Source organism: Lates calcarifer, linkage group LG13 (assembly GCF_001640805.2).
Source record: "Lates calcarifer isolate ASB-BC8 linkage group LG13, TLL_Latcal_v3, whole genome shotgun sequence".
In the NCBI taxonomy this organism is placed as follows: domain Eukaryota; kingdom Metazoa; phylum Chordata; class Actinopteri; family Centropomidae; genus Lates; species Lates calcarifer.
In genome coordinates this window covers 5,605,112-5,629,708 of record NC_066845.1, presented here as the reverse complement: position 1 = coordinate 5,629,708, position 24,597 = coordinate 5,605,112, and the positions used below count along the sequence as shown (strand labels likewise).

At 40.6% G+C, this 24,597-nt stretch overlaps 3 protein-coding genes across 3 annotated transcripts; 1 reads left to right on the top strand and 2 right to left on the bottom strand.

The window, feature by feature from the left end:
• The first annotated feature begins 157 nt into the window (after nt 1–157).
• Nucleotides 158–4,366, top strand: LOC108882284 (ATP synthase subunit alpha, mitochondrial). Its single transcript, XM_018674722.2, has 11 exons — nt 158–317; nt 803–878; nt 1,554–1,723; nt 1,920–2,093; nt 2,246–2,412; nt 2,526–2,826; nt 3,017–3,241; nt 3,335–3,442; nt 3,578–3,722; nt 3,883–4,033; nt 4,161–4,366. Exons 1-11 carry the CDS (start codon nt 258–260, stop codon nt 4,237–4,239), a joined length of 1,656 nt encoding a protein of 551 aa, XP_018530238.1. The 5' UTR covers nt 158–257; the 3' UTR covers nt 4,240–4,366.
• A 4,265-nt stretch (nt 4,367–8,631) lies between these two features.
• Nucleotides 8,632–14,454, bottom strand: LOC108882249 (phospholipid phosphatase 1). Its single transcript, XM_018674646.2, has 6 exons — nt 13,964–14,454; nt 11,217–11,368; nt 10,804–11,084; nt 10,161–10,218; nt 9,672–9,848; nt 8,632–9,536 (listed from the first exon to the last, which is right to left on the bottom strand). The coding sequence occupies exons 1-6, from the start codon at nt 14,019–14,021 to the stop codon at nt 9,414–9,416; spliced, it is 849 nt and encodes a 282-aa protein (XP_018530162.1). The 5' UTR covers nt 14,022–14,454; the 3' UTR covers nt 8,632–9,413.
• Nucleotides 14,455–16,400: 1,946 nt separating this feature from the next.
• Nucleotides 16,401–24,248, bottom strand: LOC108882236 (chondroitin sulfate N-acetylgalactosaminyltransferase 1). The gene is made up of 10 exons (XM_018674622.2): nt 23,925–24,248; nt 21,771–22,418; nt 21,550–21,650; nt 21,226–21,404; nt 19,983–20,199; nt 19,074–19,175; nt 18,216–18,397; nt 17,412–17,506; nt 17,219–17,300; nt 16,401–16,902 (listed from the first exon to the last, which is right to left on the bottom strand). Exons 2-10 carry the CDS (start codon nt 22,134–22,136, stop codon nt 16,619–16,621), a joined length of 1,608 nt encoding a protein of 535 aa, XP_018530138.1. The 5' UTR covers nt 22,137–22,418; nt 23,925–24,248; the 3' UTR covers nt 16,401–16,618.
• Nucleotides 24,249–24,597: the final 349 nt, after the last annotated feature.

Below are 24,597 nucleotides of genomic sequence, written 5' to 3'. Positions count from 1 at the left end.
TTAGAATAGCTTGTGTAGTGTCACCGCCTTTGAAATAGCAGATCTGTGGCTAAAATCCCAGTCAGAGCAAGCCAAGAATTAATGTTGTGGGTAAAAATAAAGCCGCCAGTGCCATTTCCCCGACGGCAGAGGGCAGAGTTGAGTTGTAAAGCTAGGAAACCTAACATCAGTGTTGGATAAATAGAAGAAGAGTTCATTCAGCCATTACATTCACTCGCAGGCAGCGGTGGAGGACAGGTCATTAGCAACCCGACAAAATGCTATCCGTGAGAGTTGCAGCAGCTTTGGCCCGAAGCCTGCCGAGAAGGGCTGGATTTGTAAGTATTTCAATTAAACATTGTACACTCGATGTGGAAGATGCAGCAAGTTTGTTTAATGTCAGTGGGAACCTTGTGGGCGTGAAGGGTAACGTTAACGCCACAGGCCGCTAGCTAACTTGTCATCCACTTATGCATGCGGATCTGAGCGCCATGAATATTTCCTCATTGGCGATTCGTGTTAATAGTCTTGAAATCAGTTGGCTTAAATGTGTTTGTATAAGTTGCCCTTGTAAATCGGCAGTGTTCGTCATGCAGCTAGCGGCGCTAAAGTTAGCACGCAAGCTAATGCTAGCTGCCAGCTAACGGCTCATTCAGCCACGCTTTGAAGGTCAGAAAGTCTGACAGCGCATGTCATCTTTGCTGCAGAGTTACACCGGCTACGCTTTAAAGTGCATTTTGTTCTTTTAAAAACCGTGGCTGTAAATGTGTTCAGTGAACTTTTAGTTGCTGGATTAATTAAATCCGTCTGCCATTGTACACAGGTATCTAAGACTGTCCCGGCCGCCTGCGTTGGGGTCAACCACCTCCACACACACAGACCATGGCTGCAGAAGACAGGTGAGAAAGTCAAAAACAACACGACAGAAACTTTATCCTTCACTTCTCTCCAGTACCAAGAGGTGATTGATTGAAGGTCAATGATCACACCTGTGTTTTCAAAGCGTTTCTTGGTACTTGTCAGAATCACAGAAGAGTGCTCTGCAGGTTTTATCCATAATCATTGGATAAACAAGCTCCTCACTGTCTTCAAGACTTTTAAATACTCAGTTGCCAGTTAACTCAGAGCATCAAGCTTAAAGTAATGCAGTATAATACAGTAGCCCTGCAATCAGGCTTACTTATGTGAGGTTTATTAAGTTCAGTCTGTGTGAAAACTGTTTTGGAGAGGCTTATATAGATACATGATGTGGTCAAAGAATACAGTTAATGTGTGGACATTAAAATTATATGACATGTTCAGACACTAGAATCCAGTTTAATGCATTGAAGTCTAGGTAGTGTTTAGTGACCAGGTTGTATTATTTACACATGGTATATAAGGGAAATTATGCAGATGAATAATCAATAATCATGTTTTATTTTAATCAAAATCCGGGACGTTATCTAGTTTCTTATTCACATATTTATAAAGAGATGTGTTCTCTTTGGTTGCTTATTAAATTAAGATTTTGTTGCTCAACTTAAAATGAACACATATGAATGAATAAAGCTTCTTTGTTTTCTCTTTCACAGGCACAGCCGAGGTGTCTTCCATCCTGGAGGAGAAGATCATGGGAGCTGACACCTCTGCCGACCTGGAGGAGACAGGACGTGTGCTGTCTATTGGTGATGGTATTGCCAGAGTGTACGGGCTGAGGAATGTCCAGGCAGAAGAGATGGTGGAATTCTCCTCTGGTCTGAAGGTATGTCTAAAAAAGATGCTGTAACACAGCAGAAAAGTGACAAAGAACATGTTATACCTTTTCCTGAAGTTAAAGTTAAATACAACCATAAATTGCTATGGTCTGTAACTTGCCTTTTGTTTTTGCTTAGTATGCTACAGTCAGTAACTGCAGTTCTTAACTCTGCTAACAAGTTGTAAAATGTTTTTCCCTCCAGGGCATGTCTCTGAATTTGGAGCCTGACAACGTCGGTGTTGTGGTGTTCGGTAACGACAAGCTGATCAAGGAGGGTGACATTGTGAAGAGAACTGGTGCCATTGTGGATGTCCCTGTTGGTGAGGAGCTGCTGGGCCGTGTGGTGGACGCTCTGGGAAATGCCATCGATGGAAAGGTTGTCTGAGATTTATTTAAGTTATTTGACATTTCTGTGATTAAAGAAGTCAGATTGTGTATCAGTATTGTTGGTTGTTTACACTGACTAGATTAACCATTTAATACCTTGATATGAGAGCTCATCTTGTTTTGGGGGTTTTTTTCTCTTAGGGTCCCCTGGGCTCCAAGGTCCGTAGGCGTGTGGGTCTGAAGGCCCCCGGTATCATCCCCCGTATCTCTGTGAGGGAGCCCATGCAGACTGGAATCAAGGCTGTGGACAGCCTGGTGCCCATTGGCCGTGGCCAGCGTGAGCTGATCATTGGTGACAGGCAGACTGGGTAAATGCACTGAAACAGTGAAATATTTTTATTCTGGTTTCAGCACACCATCGCTGATCAGCCTCAAAGGCTGTAAATATTCTTTCAAATAACTATATATTTTCACCTTCCAGCAAAACCGCCATTGCCATCGACACAATCATCAACCAGAAGCGCTTCAATGATGGAACTGATGAGAAGAAGAAGCTGTACTGCATCTATGTCGCCATCGGACAGAAGAGGTCCACCGTGGCTCAGCTGGTGAAGAGGCTGACTGACGCCGATGCCATGAAGTACACCATTGTGGTCTCTGCCACTGCCTCTGATGCTGCCCCTCTGCAGTACCTGGCCCCATACTCTGGCTGCTCCATGGGAGAGTACTTCAGAGACAACGGCAAGCACGCCCTGATCATCTATGACGATCTGTCCAAGCAGGTGAGGGCTCAGATTGCTGATGAACTTTCATAGCTTGAAATTATAGCATCTAATTTTTTCTAATAAAAGTTTCCCCTAATTGCAGTTAACAAAAGTTAGAAATTATGTTCTTCATGAATATCAATAAAGAAATTTAGGCAGTATTCCCAAGTGCAACCTTGGTAAATTACCGTTTTCCCCTCCCCCTCAGGCCGTTGCCTACCGTCAGATGTCCCTGCTGCTGCGTCGTCCCCCTGGTCGTGAGGCCTACCCTGGTGATGTGTTCTACCTGCACTCCCGTCTTCTGGAGAGAGCCGCCAAGATGAACGACAACTTCGGTGGCGGCTCCCTCACTGCCCTCCCCGTCATCGAGACTCAGGCCGGTGATGTGTCTGCCTACATCCCCACCAACGTCATTTCCATCACAGACGGACAGGTTTGTCTTCAAGTCATCTTGATAGTGATCTGCCTCATTCATAAAATGTATGAAACTGTTGTTATATTGCCTGTCTTGATCTATTTGCTGCAGATTTTCCTGGAGACTGAGCTGTTCTACAAGGGTATCCGCCCAGCTATCAATGTGGGTCTGTCTGTGTCCAGAGTAGGCTCTGCTGCCCAGACCAGGGCCATGAAGCAGGTAATCGGCCAATGAGACTTTTTTTTTTTTTTAAATCAGGCATCTGCAAGTTCTATATTTAAGTTTTAAAAATACATTTCATCAAGTAGGAGCCTGCAGTAACCTCTTTATATTGTATTTCTCCTTACCTTGTAGGTGGCCGGTACCATGAAGCTGGAGCTGGCTCAGTACCGTGAGGTGGCTGCCTTCGCCCAGTTCGGCTCTGACCTGGATGCTGCCACCCAGCAGCTCCTTAACAGGGGTGTCAGGCTCACTGAACTGCTGAAGCAGGGACAGTACTGTGAGTGTTTTTTTTTCCCCCTTCCTCCACATGTACACTATATTACACATGTCAAGAGCAACAAATTAAATTTTGAGTAAATTGAATTTCTAGTCTCTGGTATTGTATGTCTTTTTAAAGCAAAATTAAACCGTTAAACTGTCTCTGATCTCACTTCCAGCTCCCATGGCCATTGAGGAGCAGGTAGCAGTCATCTATGCTGGTGTCAGAGGTCACTTGGACAAGATGGAGCCCAGCAAGATTACAAAGTTTGAGAAGGCTTTCCTGCATCACATCCTCAGCCAGCAGCAGGACCTGCTTGCTGCAATCAAGTGAGAGTTTTTCCTCTTTAAGCTACAATATGATTGAACAAGTCTCCCCATTATTAGACCACAATTTGACATTAAAAAATATGTATCTAAAAAGCATTACTTTACTTTGAACTGTTTTCTGTTTCAGGGCTGACGGCAAGATCTCAGAGGCATCAGATGCTAAACTGAAGCAGATTGTACTGAACTTCCTGTCCAGTTTTGAGTAATGGATAGCACTTGTCTTGTTCTTCAGTGAGCTACCTGTCTGTGTCCCCATTATGCTTATGTATGTGAACACACTGAAGGCCAAAACCTCCATGTACAGATTTCTCCAAATAAAATTTTACAACCCTACCGTGCTGTAAAATTCTTCAGATTGTGCGCTTAACTGCCGCAAGTTTAGTGTTTAGATCGGTGCCCTCAGACCAGATTTCCCCAGTGGCAGAAGACTAATATCTCATGTGAGAAGAACAATACTGATTTAAAGACATCAAATGTGTCTGAGTGTTTCACCATAATACAAAGGTAACATGCATAACAATGCACATTCAAGTCATAAGTCGTGTTTGCTGTAAGGAGTTCTTCATAAGAGCATTATGTTAAAGATGGTAAATTAATGGGTTTTAGATTGACTTGACAAGTGTCTGTTTGCTCTTCACTGGTTTCAGAGTATGTAAGGAGTCAAGTGTAAGTCTAGTTTCTCAACTCTGGTTGAAGTGATGGGGTGAAATGTTTGATACTATGGTAATAAATTCAGTGACTCTGTCACAATCTATTTTGCATTGTCCTGTCTTATGTCTTGTTGAGATCATAGAATATTTACAGAGTTTTTAATCATCTGTTTTCAAATCTAGTCTGTTTCCTAACATATAAAGCACAAAGCTCTTTTTTTTTCCTTTGAAAAGGCATAAGAGCTCTTGCATCCTCTGCAAAAGATGATGGGAAACTTCAGATTTCTACTCATTAATTCTGAATCAATGAATCTCTAATAATTTAATATTTATCTTTATTATTGATCATATTGTCTACAAAGTTTCAAAAATCTCACCAGTATTTTTTAGAGCCCAATGTAATGTCCTCAGATTGTTTTATTTTGTCTGACACTGGTATTTAATTTACAATGTAACAAAATGGACCTCACATTAGAGAACCAGAAAGAGTTTTGTAATTTAGCTTTAAAACTGAAATTTAACTGAAAAGGTATTAATTAGTTTTGCTGTAGATTGATTAATCAGTTAATCAACTAGTTTTATCCGCTCAATTTCTAAGCATGCAACCCAACACTTGAAAAGCATATACTGTACTGTAGCTGATGGAACATAATGTGCTGACTTTATATCATTTATGTCCAGTAGGTGGCCACAGATCCCACCAAAAAGACTGAGCTACTCAGACCAAACAATGGTTCAATAATAGCAGAGATGGAAGACATACTCAGATCTCACTTTGTAAGTAAAAGTAAATACCACAGTGTAGAAAAACCCTCAAGTATAAATTCTGCTTTCAATATTTAACATATGTAAAAGTACAAAAGGATTTGCTTCAAAATATTATTGAAATACCATTTTTAAAAAATCTAATTAGTTTTAATAAGAATATCATTATTATTATTTTACCAACATATATATAATACATGACTTCCTCCACATACATATCATAGAAAATAAGCAGGTGAATGAAGCAAAGCCCTATTTTACTGTCTCTCTAGTTTTATTTCCTGCTATAACAGAGAAATTGAATAAACAGTGTATATGTGTGTGTGTGTGTGTGTGTGTGTGTGTGTGTGTGTGTGTGTGTGTGTGTGTGTGTATTATTCAGTCAATAGAATGTCTCTTGTCATTAGGTTCTCTTCACAGTTTTCCTGTTGCCTCACAGGAGCTCGCCAGCCAGATTTGTGAAATAATTATGTCTGTCTTAAGTTGTGATTGCACACTGGACTCTGAGTCGCTTATTTCTCCAGCAACATCACTGTTTGGCAAGACAAAGTGAGACATGTGACAGAGAGTGAATGGAGCTGCTCTCAATAAGAACTATTGTGGAGGTCAGCGTGACAACAAGAGAGAGCTCTGTGGAGCAACAGACAACATGATCGGTCAGATTTCAGACATGGGGATCATGAAATATTCATGATAATTTCATTATTATCTTTCCTTTGTTTGTGATATATAGCTGGAAAATTGTACTCTGGCTCTTGGATGGAGTTTCTACATCTCTGTCCCACCTCTCCTTATTCATTGCATGAATATCAACAATATAGTTTCAAATTGAAGAGCTTGGGGTACCACTTTCTGATAAGTCACCATTTCTTTAGGCTGAACGAGGAAGATTTTCTGCATCCTGGATTGAATACTTTAAACATAAGCCAAGAAGTGTTGTTATGCTTCTAAATCAAATTTGCTCAATGGGGTCACCAGAGTTTATTCAACAGAGTGACAATGGGAAGTTTCTCTGGAGGAATTTCTCAAATTTATTACATCAGCACATTCCTATAAAATTACATGCTGAGGTCTGTGTGACATTATTTGTGAATGTCCAGCTTGGCAAGTGAGAATGACTGAATCTTCAACGGGAACTGAAACTGAGGAAAAAAGGGTTTCTCACGAGAGGATAGGATGAAACAAAGCTCACACATATTCAGGAAGCAGTTTGAAATTCATCTTCAGGTTGAGGTTAGAGATTATACAATTATATCAAGTATTTTGATCATTACTACCATTACTTTTTTACCACTACTTCCAGCTGAGCATTCTGTTGCTATAGCAACCACTATTGACTGAGTTCCACAGCAGTTACCCCTTAAATGACATCATCATGTCCACCATATTGTCAGATCTTTGTCCAAACACATATTAGCTGACATCTTTTCTCTGCTGCTCAAATACACTTGTTGGAGCATTGTCTGTCAGCCGACTTCTATAAAGATCTTCTATGATGAATTCCTTATGGTTAAGTGGTATTTATTTTATGTAATCAATTAACTGCTAACCAAGCTAGCCATTAGATAGCTGTTTGAGGTTAATGTGATGCTAGTGGAATATTCAAAGTAACTGCTAAGTTACTGATGGACATGCTCTTTGGTCATAAAAAAAGCTGAGAACAGGAACTGTAGAAGCAGTGTTAAAAATAAAAACACTTTTCAGGTTCACAGTTTTCAGACTAAAGTGTGTAACTAATAGTATTGTAATTGAATGTATCTTTATTGCCACAGAACACCTGATCACCTGAGAAAACACCCTAAAAAATGAACTCTGCTTTGAAATGATGTTCACAGAATGAGAGAGGAAAATGCAGTATCACATGTTCTTTCAGGTTTCTTGTGCAGAGGATCTACTCCATATGGTGGGGCGTGTATGAACTTTCTGCTCTATAAACTATTGTTCTTGAGTCATCATGTTCACAAGAATATGTCTATAGACAGCCAGCATATTGACATGATGTCCTGCATACCACCATGGTGGAAGAGCATAAAAACTGTGCACTGTGCAACATCCTGTAAATTAAATTTGCATTTAAATACATTGAACCAGTCTTTGAAATTCATACCATGACCAATATGACAAGAATGCAGTTTTAATCCTTATCAGTCATACCTGGTATAAGGGACCATGTGAGACATGTGACCACTAGCTTGTCTATACTTTTGTGAATTCAGTTTTCTTGTTACTGCACTAATTCACTTTAAAATATATTGCTATATCACTATAATTGAGTTTGTTGTCCAATACTGTTTCTCACAGTTCCACATTAGCTCTAGTTAAGATTTCACAGGCCAACCTGTGGTGGAAGTATATTTAGCTCCCTGCATGGCTACACACTAACAAGGGCAGAAGAATTACAGTTGCCCCAATGACAAGTGGTTTGGTGTGGAGCATGTAGACTAAAAGTGAAATAAAAAGCTAAATATTAAATTATTAAACCCAGGCACTTTTTCAAATTTGAGCAGATCATTGCTGCTTATCCATGTTCACGAGGACAGACCAAACAACTACAGATAGGGGATAAACAAAAGTTAAAATTGATGAGTGTACATGATTACTGTTGCCATGTGTTAAAATTATCTTGAGCCTTGTTCTCTTAGTCACTATAATAGGATTTAAACCGTGAAGCAGATCCTTAACTCGGACATTCACAGCCAAGGGTCAGCTCCTCTCTGCTGACTGAACTTTCCTTGGGTGTGGATGAGCTGACCTTCCCTTCTCTTAAAAACAGTGAGATCGTGCAGTGATAGTCTTGTTGATGTGCTGACTCATGCTTAAAATCCATATCCATGACACAAATGGGATAACAAACGCATTTTTCCACTGATGTCAGAAAAGGTATCCTTACGTTTGCGTGCCTGTGGTTTCTGTGGTCTATCTACACGGACACTGAATAATCCACAGAAAGAAGTGTTTTGTTTGGGGAAAACCTCTCAGGTCTGCATTTCTGAGACAGTTTGGTTTGTGAATCAGACCCTTGGTTTCTCTTCCCTAATGCCTAAATATCTTACTCTGCAGTCTTTTTAAAACACAAATCAGCTCCTCCACTGCAGCAAATAAGTCTTCACTTTGTGCAATATCAGCTTTTCACCATTCACTTGCATTATTCTCTACAGACAAAACACACTGGAACCATTTCCCCCCTTTGTATCAAAGTAGCAAAACGGAGCTCTCTTTATTTGTCTCATTTTTTGCCAGTACTGCTCTAAACAATACTTACGCTTAGACAAAAACATATGGAGCTTCATACAAATGGTAAAAACAAAACAAAAATGAATTTGTTTTCTATACATTACAATGAAATAACATTAGGGAAGGGACATGGCAGCAGGTAGCAGCAATCTAAGGCAGAAAATTAATGTAAAATATCATTTCTGAGTTCCGGCTCCATTTTAAATTTAAGGACAGTCCAGGTTTTCTTATTCACAGGTGCCAGGCTCTCTACAAGCCCGCTTGCAGTGCGCACACAGACGCTTATTATATTCTGGGCAAAAGGAATTTCATTCATTCAAAATGGTAACATCAGACCAATATATACTAGAAACCACATTTCCAACAAGCTTACACTGTAAAAAGCAATTTTTCTGAGGTAAACCCACATGTTGTACTGTATTTTGTTTTGTCATTCCATAATAAACTATATTATACTGGATTTACCCAAAAATGTATGTTTCTTTATATCTCAGTAAAGTGCAAGTACTGTCTTCTGTAGTACACTTTTCTTCCTGTAATCAAAGTTTACCGACTGCACCAAAAGTAGCAGGTAAAGCCTGCAGGCTGCAGCGTTGGCTCTGCGGGAGAAATGCGCAGAAACAGCCAGCAGTTAATATGAAAGACTTGCAATTCATTGATGTGTTTTAAGTCCTCTCTGACTTTTTTAAGGGACAGAGGCCCTGTGCAGAACGGTCTTTGAGGCCTCAGATTCAGTCAGTGCTGCCATAGTGGTTCAAACTAGATGGGTTTTCTTGTAAACTGGTTGGTGAGGCTTCTTCCTGTGATACCACTGGGTCCACTGGCTGTTCAAAGAAGTTGGCCACACAGAACACCTGCAGAAAAACAAGCAGCACAATTAGAACAAATTCCACTTTTAAATTTTTCAACTGCATATTGTGACTATACTGCATAAGAAATGCACTGTCTTGCTTTGCCAATATCCTAACAGACCTTTTGATGAAACTTACTGTAAGAATAGCCACTAAACCCCCTTGCAGGAGGCCAGTGAGCACATCACTCCAGTGATGCTTGTAGTCAGACACCCGCGATAGACCCACATACACAGCAGTTGCAATCAGGAAGAACTGGATGGTGGGACGCAGAAGCCTCGCCCATTCTGACTTCAGTCTGGCTTGGATGTATAGCTAGAGTAGTCAGAGGGAGAAAATGAATAAATATTTGAAACAAAAAAGCTGTGGGGTCACACCAACGCAAACACTTTATACTGTCTGAGTCAATATTTACAATATAGCTGTTGGGAGCTAATACCTTTGCTGAAGAGCTATGTAGTTTAGCATAAGTAAACTTTTTGACAATGACATTAGCTTATAAAACCAGTTAGAGGCAGGAAAGCAGATATATTAAAATAAAAACTGTTTGAGCTTTTTTTTGACTCGTGTTGTGTGAATCAAATTTAGGCTGTAAATAGTTTTTTGTAGAAGAAAGTTTGTACTTACTACAAGGAACAGCATGCAGTACATAGAGAAGGATGAGTGGCCAGAGTAGAAGGACAGTCTACAAAAGATAAAGAAAAGAGGTACTAAAATTAGGCACAATCACCTGCATAGTTTAGATTTATAACAAAGAATATTTATTTTAAAAAACTCCCTTGCTGTCATTTAACCATGCTGATATTTAGAGATGGATTAAAGGGGAACTTCACTAATTTTACACATCAAAATTAGTTTACTAGTTGTGAGGTGTTCCACTTGGCCTGTGAACAGTTTTATAGTGTTTCATTATCTGAGAAAAAAAACTCTGCCACTGTCACAGATGTAATGACTTCCAATACATTTCTGTTATAAATTTCTGTTTTATGTAATTGAAAATCACTGTCTGAGGAAAAAAGATGTTGATTGTCCTTTCATCCCTGGTTGGAAGTGGTGGACCCAGGTCTCATTCATAGTAACAAATGTTTGGAGAAATCACAACAAGAGCTGTATAATCCATCTCCTCCTAAGATTCGAAGGATGAACAGGTGGGTTTGAAAGAGGCACCATTCTCCCCAGGTCTTGTAATAATTAACCACCTTGTCCTCAGAAGTTACTTGTACAATTTAGTAGTAGTAGTAGTAGTAATGCAGTGCTCTTAGACCATTACCTGGCCTCATCTACCAGAAACTTGTCTCCAGTGCAGGTGAAGTTCTCGATGTATCCACCAGCTTTGCAGTTGATACGATCCCAGACTGGTTTACATACAGCAAGGAAGTTTGGCCGCAGGCGGCCGATAGAGTACTTGGCTATGTCTGTCAGAGACTGGCTGGCAGCGGCTCCAAATACATAGCTCCCCACAGCTTTGTAGACACATGCCATGTACTTGGTCCCTAAAGAGTGATTCTTGATGCGAGACAAGTAAACAGAAAGGCACTCGCCACATACGATCTGTAACAGGAGAGATTTTTAAACAATAAGTAACCTTTTCTAGAGCAAACAGTCACCTTGACCCAATACAGTTGAACTTCTTTTTGCAGTGACATTTAAAGACCTTTTGGAAGAAGAAGACTGTTGACTTACCACAATCAGAGTGAAGGGGATCATGACTCCTCCAAGCAGCTGGTAGGATATGGTGTCCTCTTTGAGGGGGTATCTAATGGACTCATCGTTACAGAAGAAACCCCGTTTGAAAGGGTTGTGTTGAGGTGTGAGGATAAAAAATGGAAGTCCAACTGTTAGAATATAAAGAGAGATAGAAATTTCACCTCACCGACAGATTTCAACTTGTCTCTCGTCATCAACATGTCCATCAAGTTACACAAGCAGCAATACGCAATACTACACAACATTCATGACTCAGATTTACAAGCCACTGCGACTGTTACACAATGCTTTTAATGTTATGACTTAGCTACATCTGGAAACGTGACATGTTGGGACCACAGAAGTGTGTCTTGGTGAGTGCTGCAAGGAAAATTCACTATGTTCAAGGGCATGAAGTTACACAACAAGTGAACTAAATGCTTGAGGCCTGTAGTTACAGCAGAACAATATTGCAAAAAACAAGCATGAGACCTCGGAGGGACATTTTGTAGTGATACATTCTGTATGTTTAACTTCAGATAGTGGAAAAATGAAGGTATGATCAACTGAAGCGATTCACTGTGATGTTAATCTATAAAAGAATGCAAAACACATTAAAGACGCTCTGACTTGCTTTGGTTACACATTCTTTATTTCAATCCCCCCACAGTCTGTTTTTTTTCTGCAGCCTTTCTGAATATTACAAATACTGAGGAACATGACTGTTGGCTAGACTGAAGCCAGTAATGCATTGCCGGGCATTCCTCCAAGCATAATCACTGGCATTGATGTTGTTTGGGCTAAATGAGTTACCACACACTCACAGACATTTGTTAAGGCCTGTTAGTTTTAACTTCCTGTAGAGCAAACGGCTCTAACTGCTGCCTTTTGAAATTCTGACTGAACTCAAACTGAGTGGGAATGACATCAGTGGATTATGCTGATCTGATCATGCAGTTAATCTTTCAGAATTTTATTTACTTCAACTGGGATGAGTCTGTCTTTCACTTAAAAAGGAGTCCAAGACAATCACCAAGGAAGACAGGGACATAAACAGAAGGAGATATGATAATAGTGGAATAATATCCACTATTTCATTGTTTATTTTAAAGTATTTGATTGTTCTTTCTTTCTTCTCAGCAACTAACTGTTAATTGACAATTTTTTTCATTTCAGTATACTGAAGATCTTTGACAACGTGCACATTTAGTCTCTACTGAATGTGTTCTCCACGAGCAATTTCAAATCCCTTTTTACAGTTGTTGCAAAAGAGTTATGTAAATTATTGCTGTACATGTCTTGCATTTGATTATAGTAAAAGTGAAACCACTTATTTACCACAAGTGGAAAGCACAAGCTTATGAATCCAGGAACAAACAGAGAAGAAGATAACATGATATATCTTAGAGATGGGGAAGTGAAATTTAAAAATTGATCACAAAATGCTGTAAGGTGATTTGTATTTGACATATAAATAACATAACAATGAGTAAAACAGATAACAGACAGTTAATGTCTGAAGAAGAGGGGTGCTGTGTGGTTTTATTAAACGAGGATTTATTTATTTATTTTTTTGGTTTAGTTTGTTTATAACATTTTAATATACCTGTAAAAGACCATCAGACTGTGTCATGTATAAAAAATTTTAAAATTCTCGGACTTATACATGTGATTGTCCCTGATGTTTTCACCATCTACAAATCTTTATCAAGATGGAGGCATCCATTCACTGTCTGACATGAACATATTTGAAAATGAAAATGTAACTAGAAAATTTAATCATGTAATCATGTGGGAGGGGGGTGGGTGAAGGGGAGGGAGGTCCCCAACATAATGGGGACTTTCATATTATTTTGCTTGCAATACTTGTTTACCTTTACTTAAGCTTTAAACTCTGTTTTGAATGCAGCAGAGTCTTTTTACATTCTGGTATTTCTACTATTACTTCAGAAAAATAATACTTTGAATACTTCACATCCACCACTGATTTTACAGGAGAGTCCAGGCCACAAAAGCAGCAGCACATATTGTAGAACACAGCATTTACAGAACATAAAAGAAGGACTTCAAATAAACTAGACTTAGATTTAGACTGACAAGACATGTGACTGTGTATAGAGATTAGAGATTGGTGCTGCCAGCTCTAAAACAAAATGAGAGGAGCGGTGTACAGTCAGCAGTTTGGCCAACCACAAGACGATGACTGAGCAAAGTGAGTGCAGATTAATCACTGGAAAAAGAGAGTCTGGAGGTGTGTTTGTCTAAACCTGTCTATCCTTATCAGACCTGGCAGCTAACAAACTGAACTTTGAGACTGTCCGTGGCAGTACAGACTTCTGATTCTTTTATAGATATGATTCAGTGCCTTTTATTTTCTTTTATTACAGAGTCACTGCAGCATTGTCAGATACAATTTGTGGTCCTACTGCTGCATGTCTCTGTGCTGTGATTACATTCCAAACAGTGAGCTAAAAATACAGCCTTGCTTGGAGAAAAAACACACAGGGTGGGACTTTGTTGCCTTTTTTTCCATCTTCCTGCCTGGTTCCCTCAACCACAGGCCTTCCCAAGTGTGTTTATATGACGTTCATGCAAATAATCTGAGTGAATTTGCTTAAACAACTACGTTATATAATATGTGTCCAGAGGGAACAGTCCTTTAATTTCTGTTTGGTAATAAAATAAAGTCTGCAGCCCACTGTGGAAATAAACAAGACGGATTACGCAGTCAGAGGATTACATACCGAGGATGAGACAGGTAATGTCCAGCAGGATGAGAGGGATCCCTGAGGCTTCGAACATGTTGCGTCCTCTTCTTTTCCTGGGGTCAGTCTTTGCAAAAAATGTCCGGTCCAGACTGTCCCGGGTGCTGCTGAGCGGTCGCCGGCTGGTTTTAGGCGAGACGAGAAGCAGCCTTTCTGCCGCACATGTCTCGCTAATCCAGCACAAAATTAAAACACACCAGTGACATTGCGCTAACACCAACTCCGGGGACTGTCCGAGAAGCTAAAACTGGCACTGGATATATATATTTATAGAAAAAATACAGCCTACTCTAAGTCAAAAACACGCAACTAAAGGCTAAATCTAATCTAACACCACCACACACGTGAAGAGCCTCTCACCCTTTCAACTGTTCACAAACCATCATAACACAGCGGGATTTCTTCAGCTCATGATACCGTCCAGTCCACGGATGAGACATTACCGGTGAGGCACGGGCTCAGGCGCTCCCTCTCCTAGTTATGATTAATGCTGCCTTCACGTGTAGTCGGGGAAAACGAGCGATTTAGCGGAAAAAGCCGGCAACCTGTTGATCCAGGGTCAGCAAGTAGGATCAACATGTGACCTTTTTAAAAGGATTGTTAATTTAGGAGACAACGCCCTAATCAGTAGTCAACAAGTGTCTTTTGATCACCTGATCTGAGTTTCTGTTTCTGTACTTTGCCTCAAAATCCAACTCTATAACATTTGCTGTATCCGTTTTAAGCATATGCTACATACTCTTAATGCGTTTATGTGAATTGGGCACAGTTCACACAGAGTGGGAGATAATGAATGATTAATAGGTCTCGGTTGTTTACATGACCCCCAGCAGATGCGTGTCTGTGAAATATTTCCTTTTTTTTTTATTTTGGACAAAATCTGTAATTATTTTCCCGAGGTGCACTTCAACGCAGCAGAGGACTGGGAAGTGGTAATAGGAGTTTCGGGCCTATCGCGTGCCGGCGTTGACGCTACGACAGCCGTCTGCCGATGCAGAGCTGCTCCTCCTCCCCCTGCTCTAATGAGGTTACTTCAGTTTCGCTATTAATAGGAGAGAGTTTACTGTCTCCTCATCAATGCACCTCAGATATATGTTTGTAGGAATACACATTAATGTTTGTGTATGGTTTGTAAGAGGTGGATTCATCGTTATCAGAACAGAGAGACATATTTAATCCCATCCTCCCATCCGATGCATGCAGAGTTAGATTTAAAGCCAAATTTTGAAAATCAGAAAATGCCAGGATCCTTACTTAGGAGCATTAGTCAAAAATGTCCCTCTTACATTCATTACATTCCTTTCAGGTTACAGCAGTGACAAAGGTGATGTGTAAACCTATTATAAGGCAGTGGAATTCTGTTCCTTTACTTAAGTTGGAGTAATAATATCACAATAGAAAAATGTTCTATCACAAGTAATGTCACCTCTTAGATCGTTACATTATTGCATTCCTTATACTTGTTACAGTATTTCTGCTGCTCATTCAAATTGAACAGTTTTTTATGACCTTATATCCCATTAGTTGAATCTTGAACAAACACATTTTATAAGGGTCTGTTGTCTCAATACTGTCATAAATCTGCTGAGCACTGTGACAGCTGACATCATTCACCCTAATCCATCTTTAAACTGTCAGATCGCAGGTTCACTATATGTTTTGTGTTTGAAAAACCAGTGTAAATCATAGAAAAAGTGCAATGTTGCCTAGTAAACCCTGAGGAAAAATTTAAACGTATGGAAACACTCAAGTAAAGTGAAAACCTAAAAGTTGCACTAAAGCTGAGTAAATGTACTTCCACCATGGAAGTAGGGGTAATTTAGTTCTTTTCCACCAAGGCTCACTCCCACAGTCCAAACAATAATTTCAAAACGCTGCTCCACTTAAAAAATGACTCTACCTCACATGCAGCAAACTTTGTTAAAACTTCTGCCACATCACCTGGATGCACTTAATGAAGACACTCATGAGGCAAGGACAACACTGACTTTCAGGGCGTGTGATTTAAGTGGTGTAGATCCTTTTGTCCATTGACATCTAACCTGTATTTCTTGTGGTTTAGTTGAAGGTGGTTTTCATATGGGAGGAGATTGGGAGGCAGGGAGGCAGGGGGAAAGACAGAGAGTAAGTGTGTGTATTTAAACACTGTGGATTCACATTCATCTGTGATTTCTGTCATATATTACAATGCTTGAGGCAGTAAGAAGACAATCAGGGGAAAATCTGGAGTGAAACTAAAGTTGTATTCTTCAAACAGTTTGACTTGTCAAACAGATGTAACCAATGACATTAACTGCTGCACTTTTATCTAAGAAAACCACACAAACAATTGAGTGATGAAAGTATTTTAAAAAACTTTTTCTTAATGAGTTTTTTGTGGGAAAAAGAACATAAAGAAGACCCATGCAGATCACATCCTTCATTCTTTTATTAACACAAAAATAAAACCAAACAATTTGTTTTGATGTCAGTTCCTTGCAGGTTTTTGTTCCCCTGGAGATAAATAATGAGAGTAAATCACCTTTTCCTCTTTGTTAACATGATCCTGTTCTCTGGTATAATTTCAGGTGATCTAAGTCGCCATAAATTATCATAAAAACCAGATCAAGAACATACATAACAATCTTAACAGTCTCAGTTGTCCTTGTTTATCTGCTTCATGGAGTTCAAATGAGCCTCTATCTCTCTTTTGAAGAAGAGCTCCCCCAGCTGGCCGTGCGAGGCTTCGCTCATGGCCTTGGTCTGCATGCACATCTTGTACTTGTCCGGGGGGAGCTCGTCTGCGCAGTTCTTCTCGTGCCACAGGTGGAAAAGGCCGCGAGACGGGGAGCGAATCACCATTAGCTTACTGTGAAGGTACTTCCTGTACAGGTGCACGTCCTCCAACCCCCAACCTTTGATGCTACGGTCAAAACCACCTGCCAGGAAACAGACAAAGTTTAGCTGGAGTGAGAGGGTGAGGTTTATATTACTTAACTTTAGTTGTACTTGTTCTGTGGCTGAGTTGAAGTCGTTAAAAACCGAACTTGTCCTAATTAAACTTAGGGCATCATTAAGCTAGCAGTTTTGAGACAGCGTAATCTAGGGAGACGAAAAAAGAGGAATTTTCCTTTTCAAAACACAGTCTGTACTTTTAAGCTTATGAGTAATGTGTTCTGAGTAATACTTAATCGTGTTAAGTCCTTAAATCATGAAATGGGGGAAATTACTAAGCTTTTTAAGCTTTTAAATTACCTATGTTGATGAAATCAGACCTGTACTGACATGTCATACCAAACCCAAAGTCTCTCCAGAATCCAGTTTCCTTCCTAATCACCTACAGTAAGACAAAACAGGCAGCCGGAAATCAGTCTCTTACAAATGTGATGGCAATTTGATTGAATTAATTCAAACCAATTTAGCTGTTTGTATATTATTTTTTACCTACCAGCTGCTGGTGAACAGAGGGTAGAAGCGTCTGGTTACTGTAGATGATAGATGGGTTGTATTGGCTGAAGAGCACTGGATAGTACACTTTCTTACCTACAAGGACAAAAACGGTCAAAACAGCTCAAACAGCATATTATGTGTTTTAGTCTACTGTTAAATACTTCTCTCTCTTTTCTCTCTTTCCATGGCATTTGATGCATTTTTCATTACTGGCAGCAACAGCAGAGGTGGAGTGAAAAGAATAAGAATTGTGTAGTTAGTATGAGAAACAATAACCATCTGGCCTTAACAAAGAAAGAGTCTAGAGACTCGCAGCTGGACATACCGACTGATTGCCAATCAATCTCTTAGCATGTTAACTAAGATCTTTGTGCAAGTCTCCACTCACCCTTGGTTAAACCCCCCACAGGTGTTTTCATTTACAACGCCTGATTAGATCTCTTCTCAGGTCTGTGGGGGGGTGTACACAACACGATTGATTGACATCTGCCAGTGGTTGTGCTGTAGGTGTTTTTTATATTCTTAATGATTCTTTGAGGAAATAACCAACAGCATGGACAAATTCTGAGAAAATTATCACATGGGCACAGACAGGTAAAAGGCTCACCACCCTTCCTATATGGGACCACCTGAGTGTTGTGGTTGTTTTGTCTCTTTGTGATCGTTTTGTGTTTCCTTGTTGTTGCTTTGTGTCATAGCATGACTGGATAGCATCATTACAGGAAATCCTATTGCATGATGTTGGAAAAGCTCCTGTGTGAATGTTTAACACAGCTTGAAGTGGTGCAATCCTGTCTCTCACCAGGCTCCGCGTTGAGTCGACAGGAAGTCAAGAAGTCAGCGGTGAAGTGGATGTCAACATCACAAAAGAAGAGCAGGACATTCTGGCTCCGCCTCCAAGCCCTGGCGCCCACGTCTAAGCCTCGGCCACGAGAAAACTCCTCATTCAGCTGGATCAGTGTGAAGCTCCTGAACCGAGTCTCTCTGAGGGGAGGAAGAAGCCCTGGGTTAGACAGGTACTCTGATGCTTCTTAGTGTTTTAAATGAAATGTTTATAGTGAATAATTGTTCAAAAACAACCAACCACCAACACATAAAGTCTCATCAAGGTTTCAGTTTTACATAGTTAACAAAAGCTCATAGAGGATCTACAATATTTTGCTCCCAAAAGCATATGAAATAATTAAAAAAAAGATTCTGCATTACGATTTTATCAACCCAGCCTGTACATGATAAAGGGATGTGTGTGTTGCTCCCTGGAGGTCCAGGGGCTTCAGAGGACTAGATTATTATTAGCCTGCAGCTCCAAAACATTGATACTCCCTCACTTATAGTTTTTAAAAAATCTCATGGCCAAAATATCTGCAGTGCAGCACAAAGACATAAGCGAGAGAAAATTCCAAAAGAGCTGAGAAGAAAGTACAGATTTCATCTCTGCCTTGAATAATCTGCCTTTACTCTCCCACATGATATTCATTTTTTCAGCAGTTAGTATTATTATTATCTTGACAGAGGTATAGACTCGAATTGCATGATTTTGCCTCAAGTAAGACTTGAGTTATGGATCTGATGACAAAATTAAAATAGGCTTACAAAATCACGCTGATGACCCATGATTGTGTTATTAGCTGATGCTCAAACTGTAAACTGACTATGTTACCTTGTGGTCTGGTCCAGCGTGGCTTTCACCTGGTCTATTTGATCTCGACCAAAGTAGACAACGGTGAGATGAACTCTGCCATCCTGCTGGATGCACACTTCTCTGAAGCAAAAACACATAAGGAGGGAGACATGTGTTAGGCCACCTCCTATATGACTTTATCCAGCAACAGCCATGAATTGCCTTTAACACCAAGGCAAGTTGTTTACAGAAAGAAAAGAAACAGGTGACAATACTTGGCTCCTTGAATTCAAGTGTGGTTTAAAATGAATTATAAGATAAAAACATGCTAAAATAGAACAAAACAGATAAAAAGGAGACAGTGGAAAGCAAATCCTTAAGCCCTGATTTGAAGGAACTGAGGAGAAGTACTGTATGTGATGTATAAAAACTGAAGGCTGCTGCTTCATATTTATTTTTGACCCTGAGTGTTAGTGGACCTGTGCCAGACAGCCTGAGTGACCTTAACAGTTCATAGTAGAGAAGTAGATCTGAAATGTAATTTTTAAGTCTTCTTTAACCAGCAGCTTTTTCGTCATCTGTCTTAAAAAGATGTCTGCCGTCCCAGAAAAAGGTTGAAATTGTCAATAAAATGGAGTGTATGGAGGGTTCATGCAGTCATCAGTGCCAGCTCCTCTTCTGACAGATAGTAGAGGACCACTGAGAAAAACCTCAGCATTCAAAGAGCTGAGTGTACCATTTAGATTCCCATCAGTGAAACTAACCTTTTAAAATCTCCAAGCTTCTCATTCTCTCTGAAGTGGCGAGGAGTCTTTCAACCAAACTACTCTATTAAGATAAGGTTTCACTCCTGTGCTTCCAAGTATATTCCAAGTTTGAGATCAATAATACAGTCGCAGTTTGTGCAGTGAGTGGGTTGCAGTGTGTTAATTTGTTCTCAGGCGATACCTGAAGTTGTTGATGAACTGCCTGAATGTGTCCGCTCTCTTGGAGAGAGGTACGATGACGTTGATTAGCATTCTGTGTGTGTCCACACTCTCGCTCTTCACCTTCATCACGGGACCAAATGGCCTGAAGAGCACGATCTGCGTGAAGTCCTGTGGGCCGTCGCCTTTAAACATCAGCTCATAAACTGTTCCTCTGTCCCGCTCTGTACGAGTCAACCCTGCGACAGAGAGGAGATTTATTTCATTCATTAAAATCTATTTGTTGTGGTAATGATTTGAAACCAGCTTTGGATACAGTATAAAACTGAAGTTTTTAAAGAGTTGGTTTAGATTTTTTTGATCAAGTATCACTGCTATCCTGGGTTTGATCTACAGCAGTTGCATGTCTCACCCTTTTTGCATTGTGGTTTCCTTTGTACATGCTCTGGTTTTCTATCCTGGTCTCAGACCAGTGATTCTGATTCAAATAGGTCTGGAGTTGTTCTTGTATCTCTGGTTGGAAAAACAACCAACCAATCAGGTGGGATTTCTGTGCCAGAGCCATCAAAATGGTGCCAGAAAAATAGAATGGAAACAAATGTGGATGAGTTTGATGCAGCTGTGTAGGTGGTTGTAAAGTCAACTTACAGACATAACAACTTAGAAATCTGCACATTTCTTTCCTCTAGTCGTATTCACTCAAAATGCTGTCACTGAATTGATAAAATATTGTTTCACTATTTGTATACACAAATACAGACGAAAAATGTAATAAATAAAACTAATATGCAGTCAGTTTATAGGTGAAGGGATTTTTTTCCCCCAACTTGTAAATAACTGAGGTCATAAATAATTCACAAACCTTTCTTTAAATGCCCTACAGACAGAAATCAGAACTTTAGACTGGTTTTAACTTGTCTCTACTTAAATAAAGTTATGGTACTATTAATAAATTATGCTCTGTGTCTCCAACGATGGATAGATGGACTCCAGAGGGTTTTAGCACAGTATCAAACTGAATAATGATGTGAAATGAAACCGTGAAACAGCAGTTCAGTCAGATTATCAGGCTCTTAGTTTCCTCCCAGACATGCAAATTAAGTGGACACTCAACTACCCATGGGCGTCACTCTGTAGACAGCCTCACATCTGTCTACTTGTGTTTGTCCAGCAATGGACTGACAAGTGTTTCCTGAGGTTTCCCAGCTGTCCACCAAATTTAAACATGTGAAGAAGATGAATGGCTGAACTGAGGTCTTTCTCACCCTCTATGAAGTCTGAAGGGGCGTACGTGCGCTTCCGCCTGATGTTGTCCGTGTGTTGCTGAGGTCCATTCAGGACGTGCAGAGCTGTTTCCACGGTGCCTATCAGCTCGTCCCTGCGGTCTCTCCTTGCAGGCCTCTCCTCAGGGTGCCTGGTCAGCCCTGTCTCCAGCTGGTATACCCTGAGTGATGCAACCAAAAAAAAAAAAAACCCATTCTATTGTATGAGGGTAAGACTTCACATCAGGAGCAGGTTACACGGTACTCCTAGACGTCCTGAAAGCTCTACTGTTACTGCCCTTAACAATGAACAACTGTCCCACTCACCTCCGCAGAGTAAAAGTGTCAAAAGGAATCACTGCATATTCACTGGGCAGCTTTACACCTGAGTTCACCTCCGCCTGGTTCAGCTGGGAGCGGAAGAACTCCTGGAGGACAAGATGTAACATTTACCACTACATCTATAAAGTCACACTTCATTTATCTCATCAGCCCACATGAGCTCTGCATCTTTCTTGCATCTGTCATCTTGTATCACGTTTTCCTACCTTCAGGTCAGACTGTGTCGGGGTCTTGTGCAGACTCTCCAGACCCTGAGGCAAAATCCCTTTGGTTTTGGCTTTATCCAGGGACTCCTGGAGCTGCTGCGTCCTCTCCTGGAGAGCCTCTTTCAGCTGGGCTATCTGCTTTGTCAGGCTGTTGATGTAATGCCTGTGAGAGTCCTCCCTCTCCTGCAACAAAGCCATGTATCCCTCCTTACTGGTGGCCCCTCCAGACCACAGCAGAGACTGCTGGCTGCTGTGAGACACAGGTTTTTTGCAGGCCAGGAGGTAGAACAGCGACAGACAGCAGCAGAGGCCCAGCACTATGAGGCCGACACGGGCCACCAGGGCCAGCAGCCACCGTTTAAACATGGTGGATTGTCTCTTAAAGAAAATTTAAACACGTGAAGCTTATAAAAGCATGATTGTGCTTCTGTCATGTGGAGGTGCACCCACAAAAAGATAAGCGACCCATAGCGCCAAAACTATAGATTAAAAAATACAGTTTTTAAAGAAGACATCTTCCTGTTTTCTCATGTCGTTGTCATCTGTCACATCCACAGGCAGCATCTTCACAGGGTCATTCATTTCTTTTGGACCAATGTGTGTGTGTCACTTTAAGTGCAGAGATCATCACCAGAGTGTTGAAACTGCCTACAATGACAAAAATACACATTTTAAAGCAATAGTTCCCAGTATTTTTGGCTACTATAAATCTACCTGTGACCCTGCATTACAAGTTATGGATGTAAACTGTGAGCAGTTCAACCAAAGATGATTTTTTTAAGGCCTGAAGAGGTCAGGGTATCTAGTATTTCAGAGTTTCAAGAGTCTACAGCCATGCTAGCAGCTCCGTGTGACTGTACTTCGGCAATTCATCCAACAGCTGCTGATATATTTTACTTAAAATGACAAATGTCAACCTCATGGGGGTGGTGGAGGAAAGTCATAATGATTTATCCATCTGGGACCATAACTATCAGAATTTTGTGGCAATCTATCTAAAAGTTAATGACAGATTCCAGCCTGGACTAAAGTGAACTGAACAACAGATTGACAGATCTATATACTTATCTCGGGTCCCTTTGGGGGTAACTGACCCTCAGGTTGGTCACCACTATGTTAAATGTAGTAGCCAACCTGTTAAATCATTTGCACAAATACAGCTTGATGATTGTGCACCTCTTATCTGTTGTTTGTTGTTGTTGTTGTTGATTTTTTTTTTTTTTTTTTTTTTTTTTTAGCATTTTATCATTAGAAATGTCTCAAAGGACTTTAAGGAAAGACACTAGATACAGGAAACACAAGGTATGAGGCAGTGACATTAGGATAATCTTAACTGGAGAACGCAAACCAGCCAGCCTAGTCAGTCTTGTCCTGATGGGCCTCAGTGTTTTTCGTGAGCAGCTTGTTTCATTACCAGTCCATGGCTCTCGCCCTCGTCTCTTTGGACTGTTGGTCAGGTTTCGTTTGGCTGGAGCAAAATGTATAGAAAGAGAAATAACCTGACCTTACATTCACTCTGAGTGCCACGACGCTGAAGGTGGGAAGTGACAGAAACAAGCATTTCTCTGTGTGTCTCTCCACCCTGTGTGTGTGTGTGTGTGTGTGTGTGTGTGTGTTGCCATCATCAGTTTATTCACAGCACAGTTGGCTCTTTATTGCTCAGGTAGAGGCTGATCTCATGAAAGACTTGCTTATGTTTCCAGGTCCACCCAAGCAGTGTGTGTGTGTCAGGGAACATGTATTAGTGATTACAGCTGCATGTATTCATGTATTTGTACCATGTAGACCCTTTTAAAGCAGTCCACCATTAACATCATTACATTTAATAATACATTGGACTCTGCATGCTAATAGAATCCTTCCACAGCATCAATAGTTTTGCAGCTTGGATATTACAGTTATGCTTGTAATCTTTCATCTCTCGTGGCTCATATAAAGGCCTTTCATCTATTTAAAATGACTGCAAAGCTTTCATCTCGCTGTCATCCTGGTCGAACACCTTACAGGCAGTAAATCACAGTGGGTCATCAGATTTATGAGCTCCCGTGAAGAAACTGATTGCGAAAAAGCCAAAACATGCAAACACGACCATAAAATACACAGTTTAAACTCATTAAAGCTGTTACTAAGGACTGAAAAATAAAATATACTCACCAGCTGCTGTGAAGCTCAGGAAAGTGATGACTGGATGTCCATCATCCTAAACTGCTTGTTTCTGTTTGTCACTGTTGTAGGTTACAAAACAGCATCTCAACAATGTTTGCAGGCGTTTGTCTGTCTTGCAGGAACGTTGTGTGTTTGTTGGTGTTCAAAAAGTGAGACTTGTCCAGAAATGATGCAAACAGCTCTCTAGCTTGTGAAAACTGAGAGCTGTAGTGGCCTTAGAGAAGTAAGCTGAACTACTGAGGACCTCCTCCTCTCTCCCATCCTCTCTCCACTCAGTCTCCACCTTTTCCCAGCACCTCCCTCTCCCCTCTCTCTTTTTCCATCGGACCCAGTCTTTCCCCTACCCATCCCTGCGAGATCTCACACCATCTGCCTTCATCCTGAATTCCCTCTCAGGTCTTCCGAGGCTCCGCTCTGCCCTTAAGTCTAATTAGAAGGCAACTGGAGTAAGGAATGCCCTTCAGACTTCGATGCTCTGCCACCTGCAATCTGTTGTGGGGAAATAGCTAGGTACCAGTTGGATCCCACCAATAGGACGAGGTCTTGCACATTTAATGAGGCAGCGCACAGATGGTCCTTGTTTTCATTCGGATGTTGACTCCTGAGCTCTGACTCTGCTAAATCTTGAAATTTGCTACTGCTTTTCTCTTATTTTTTTCTT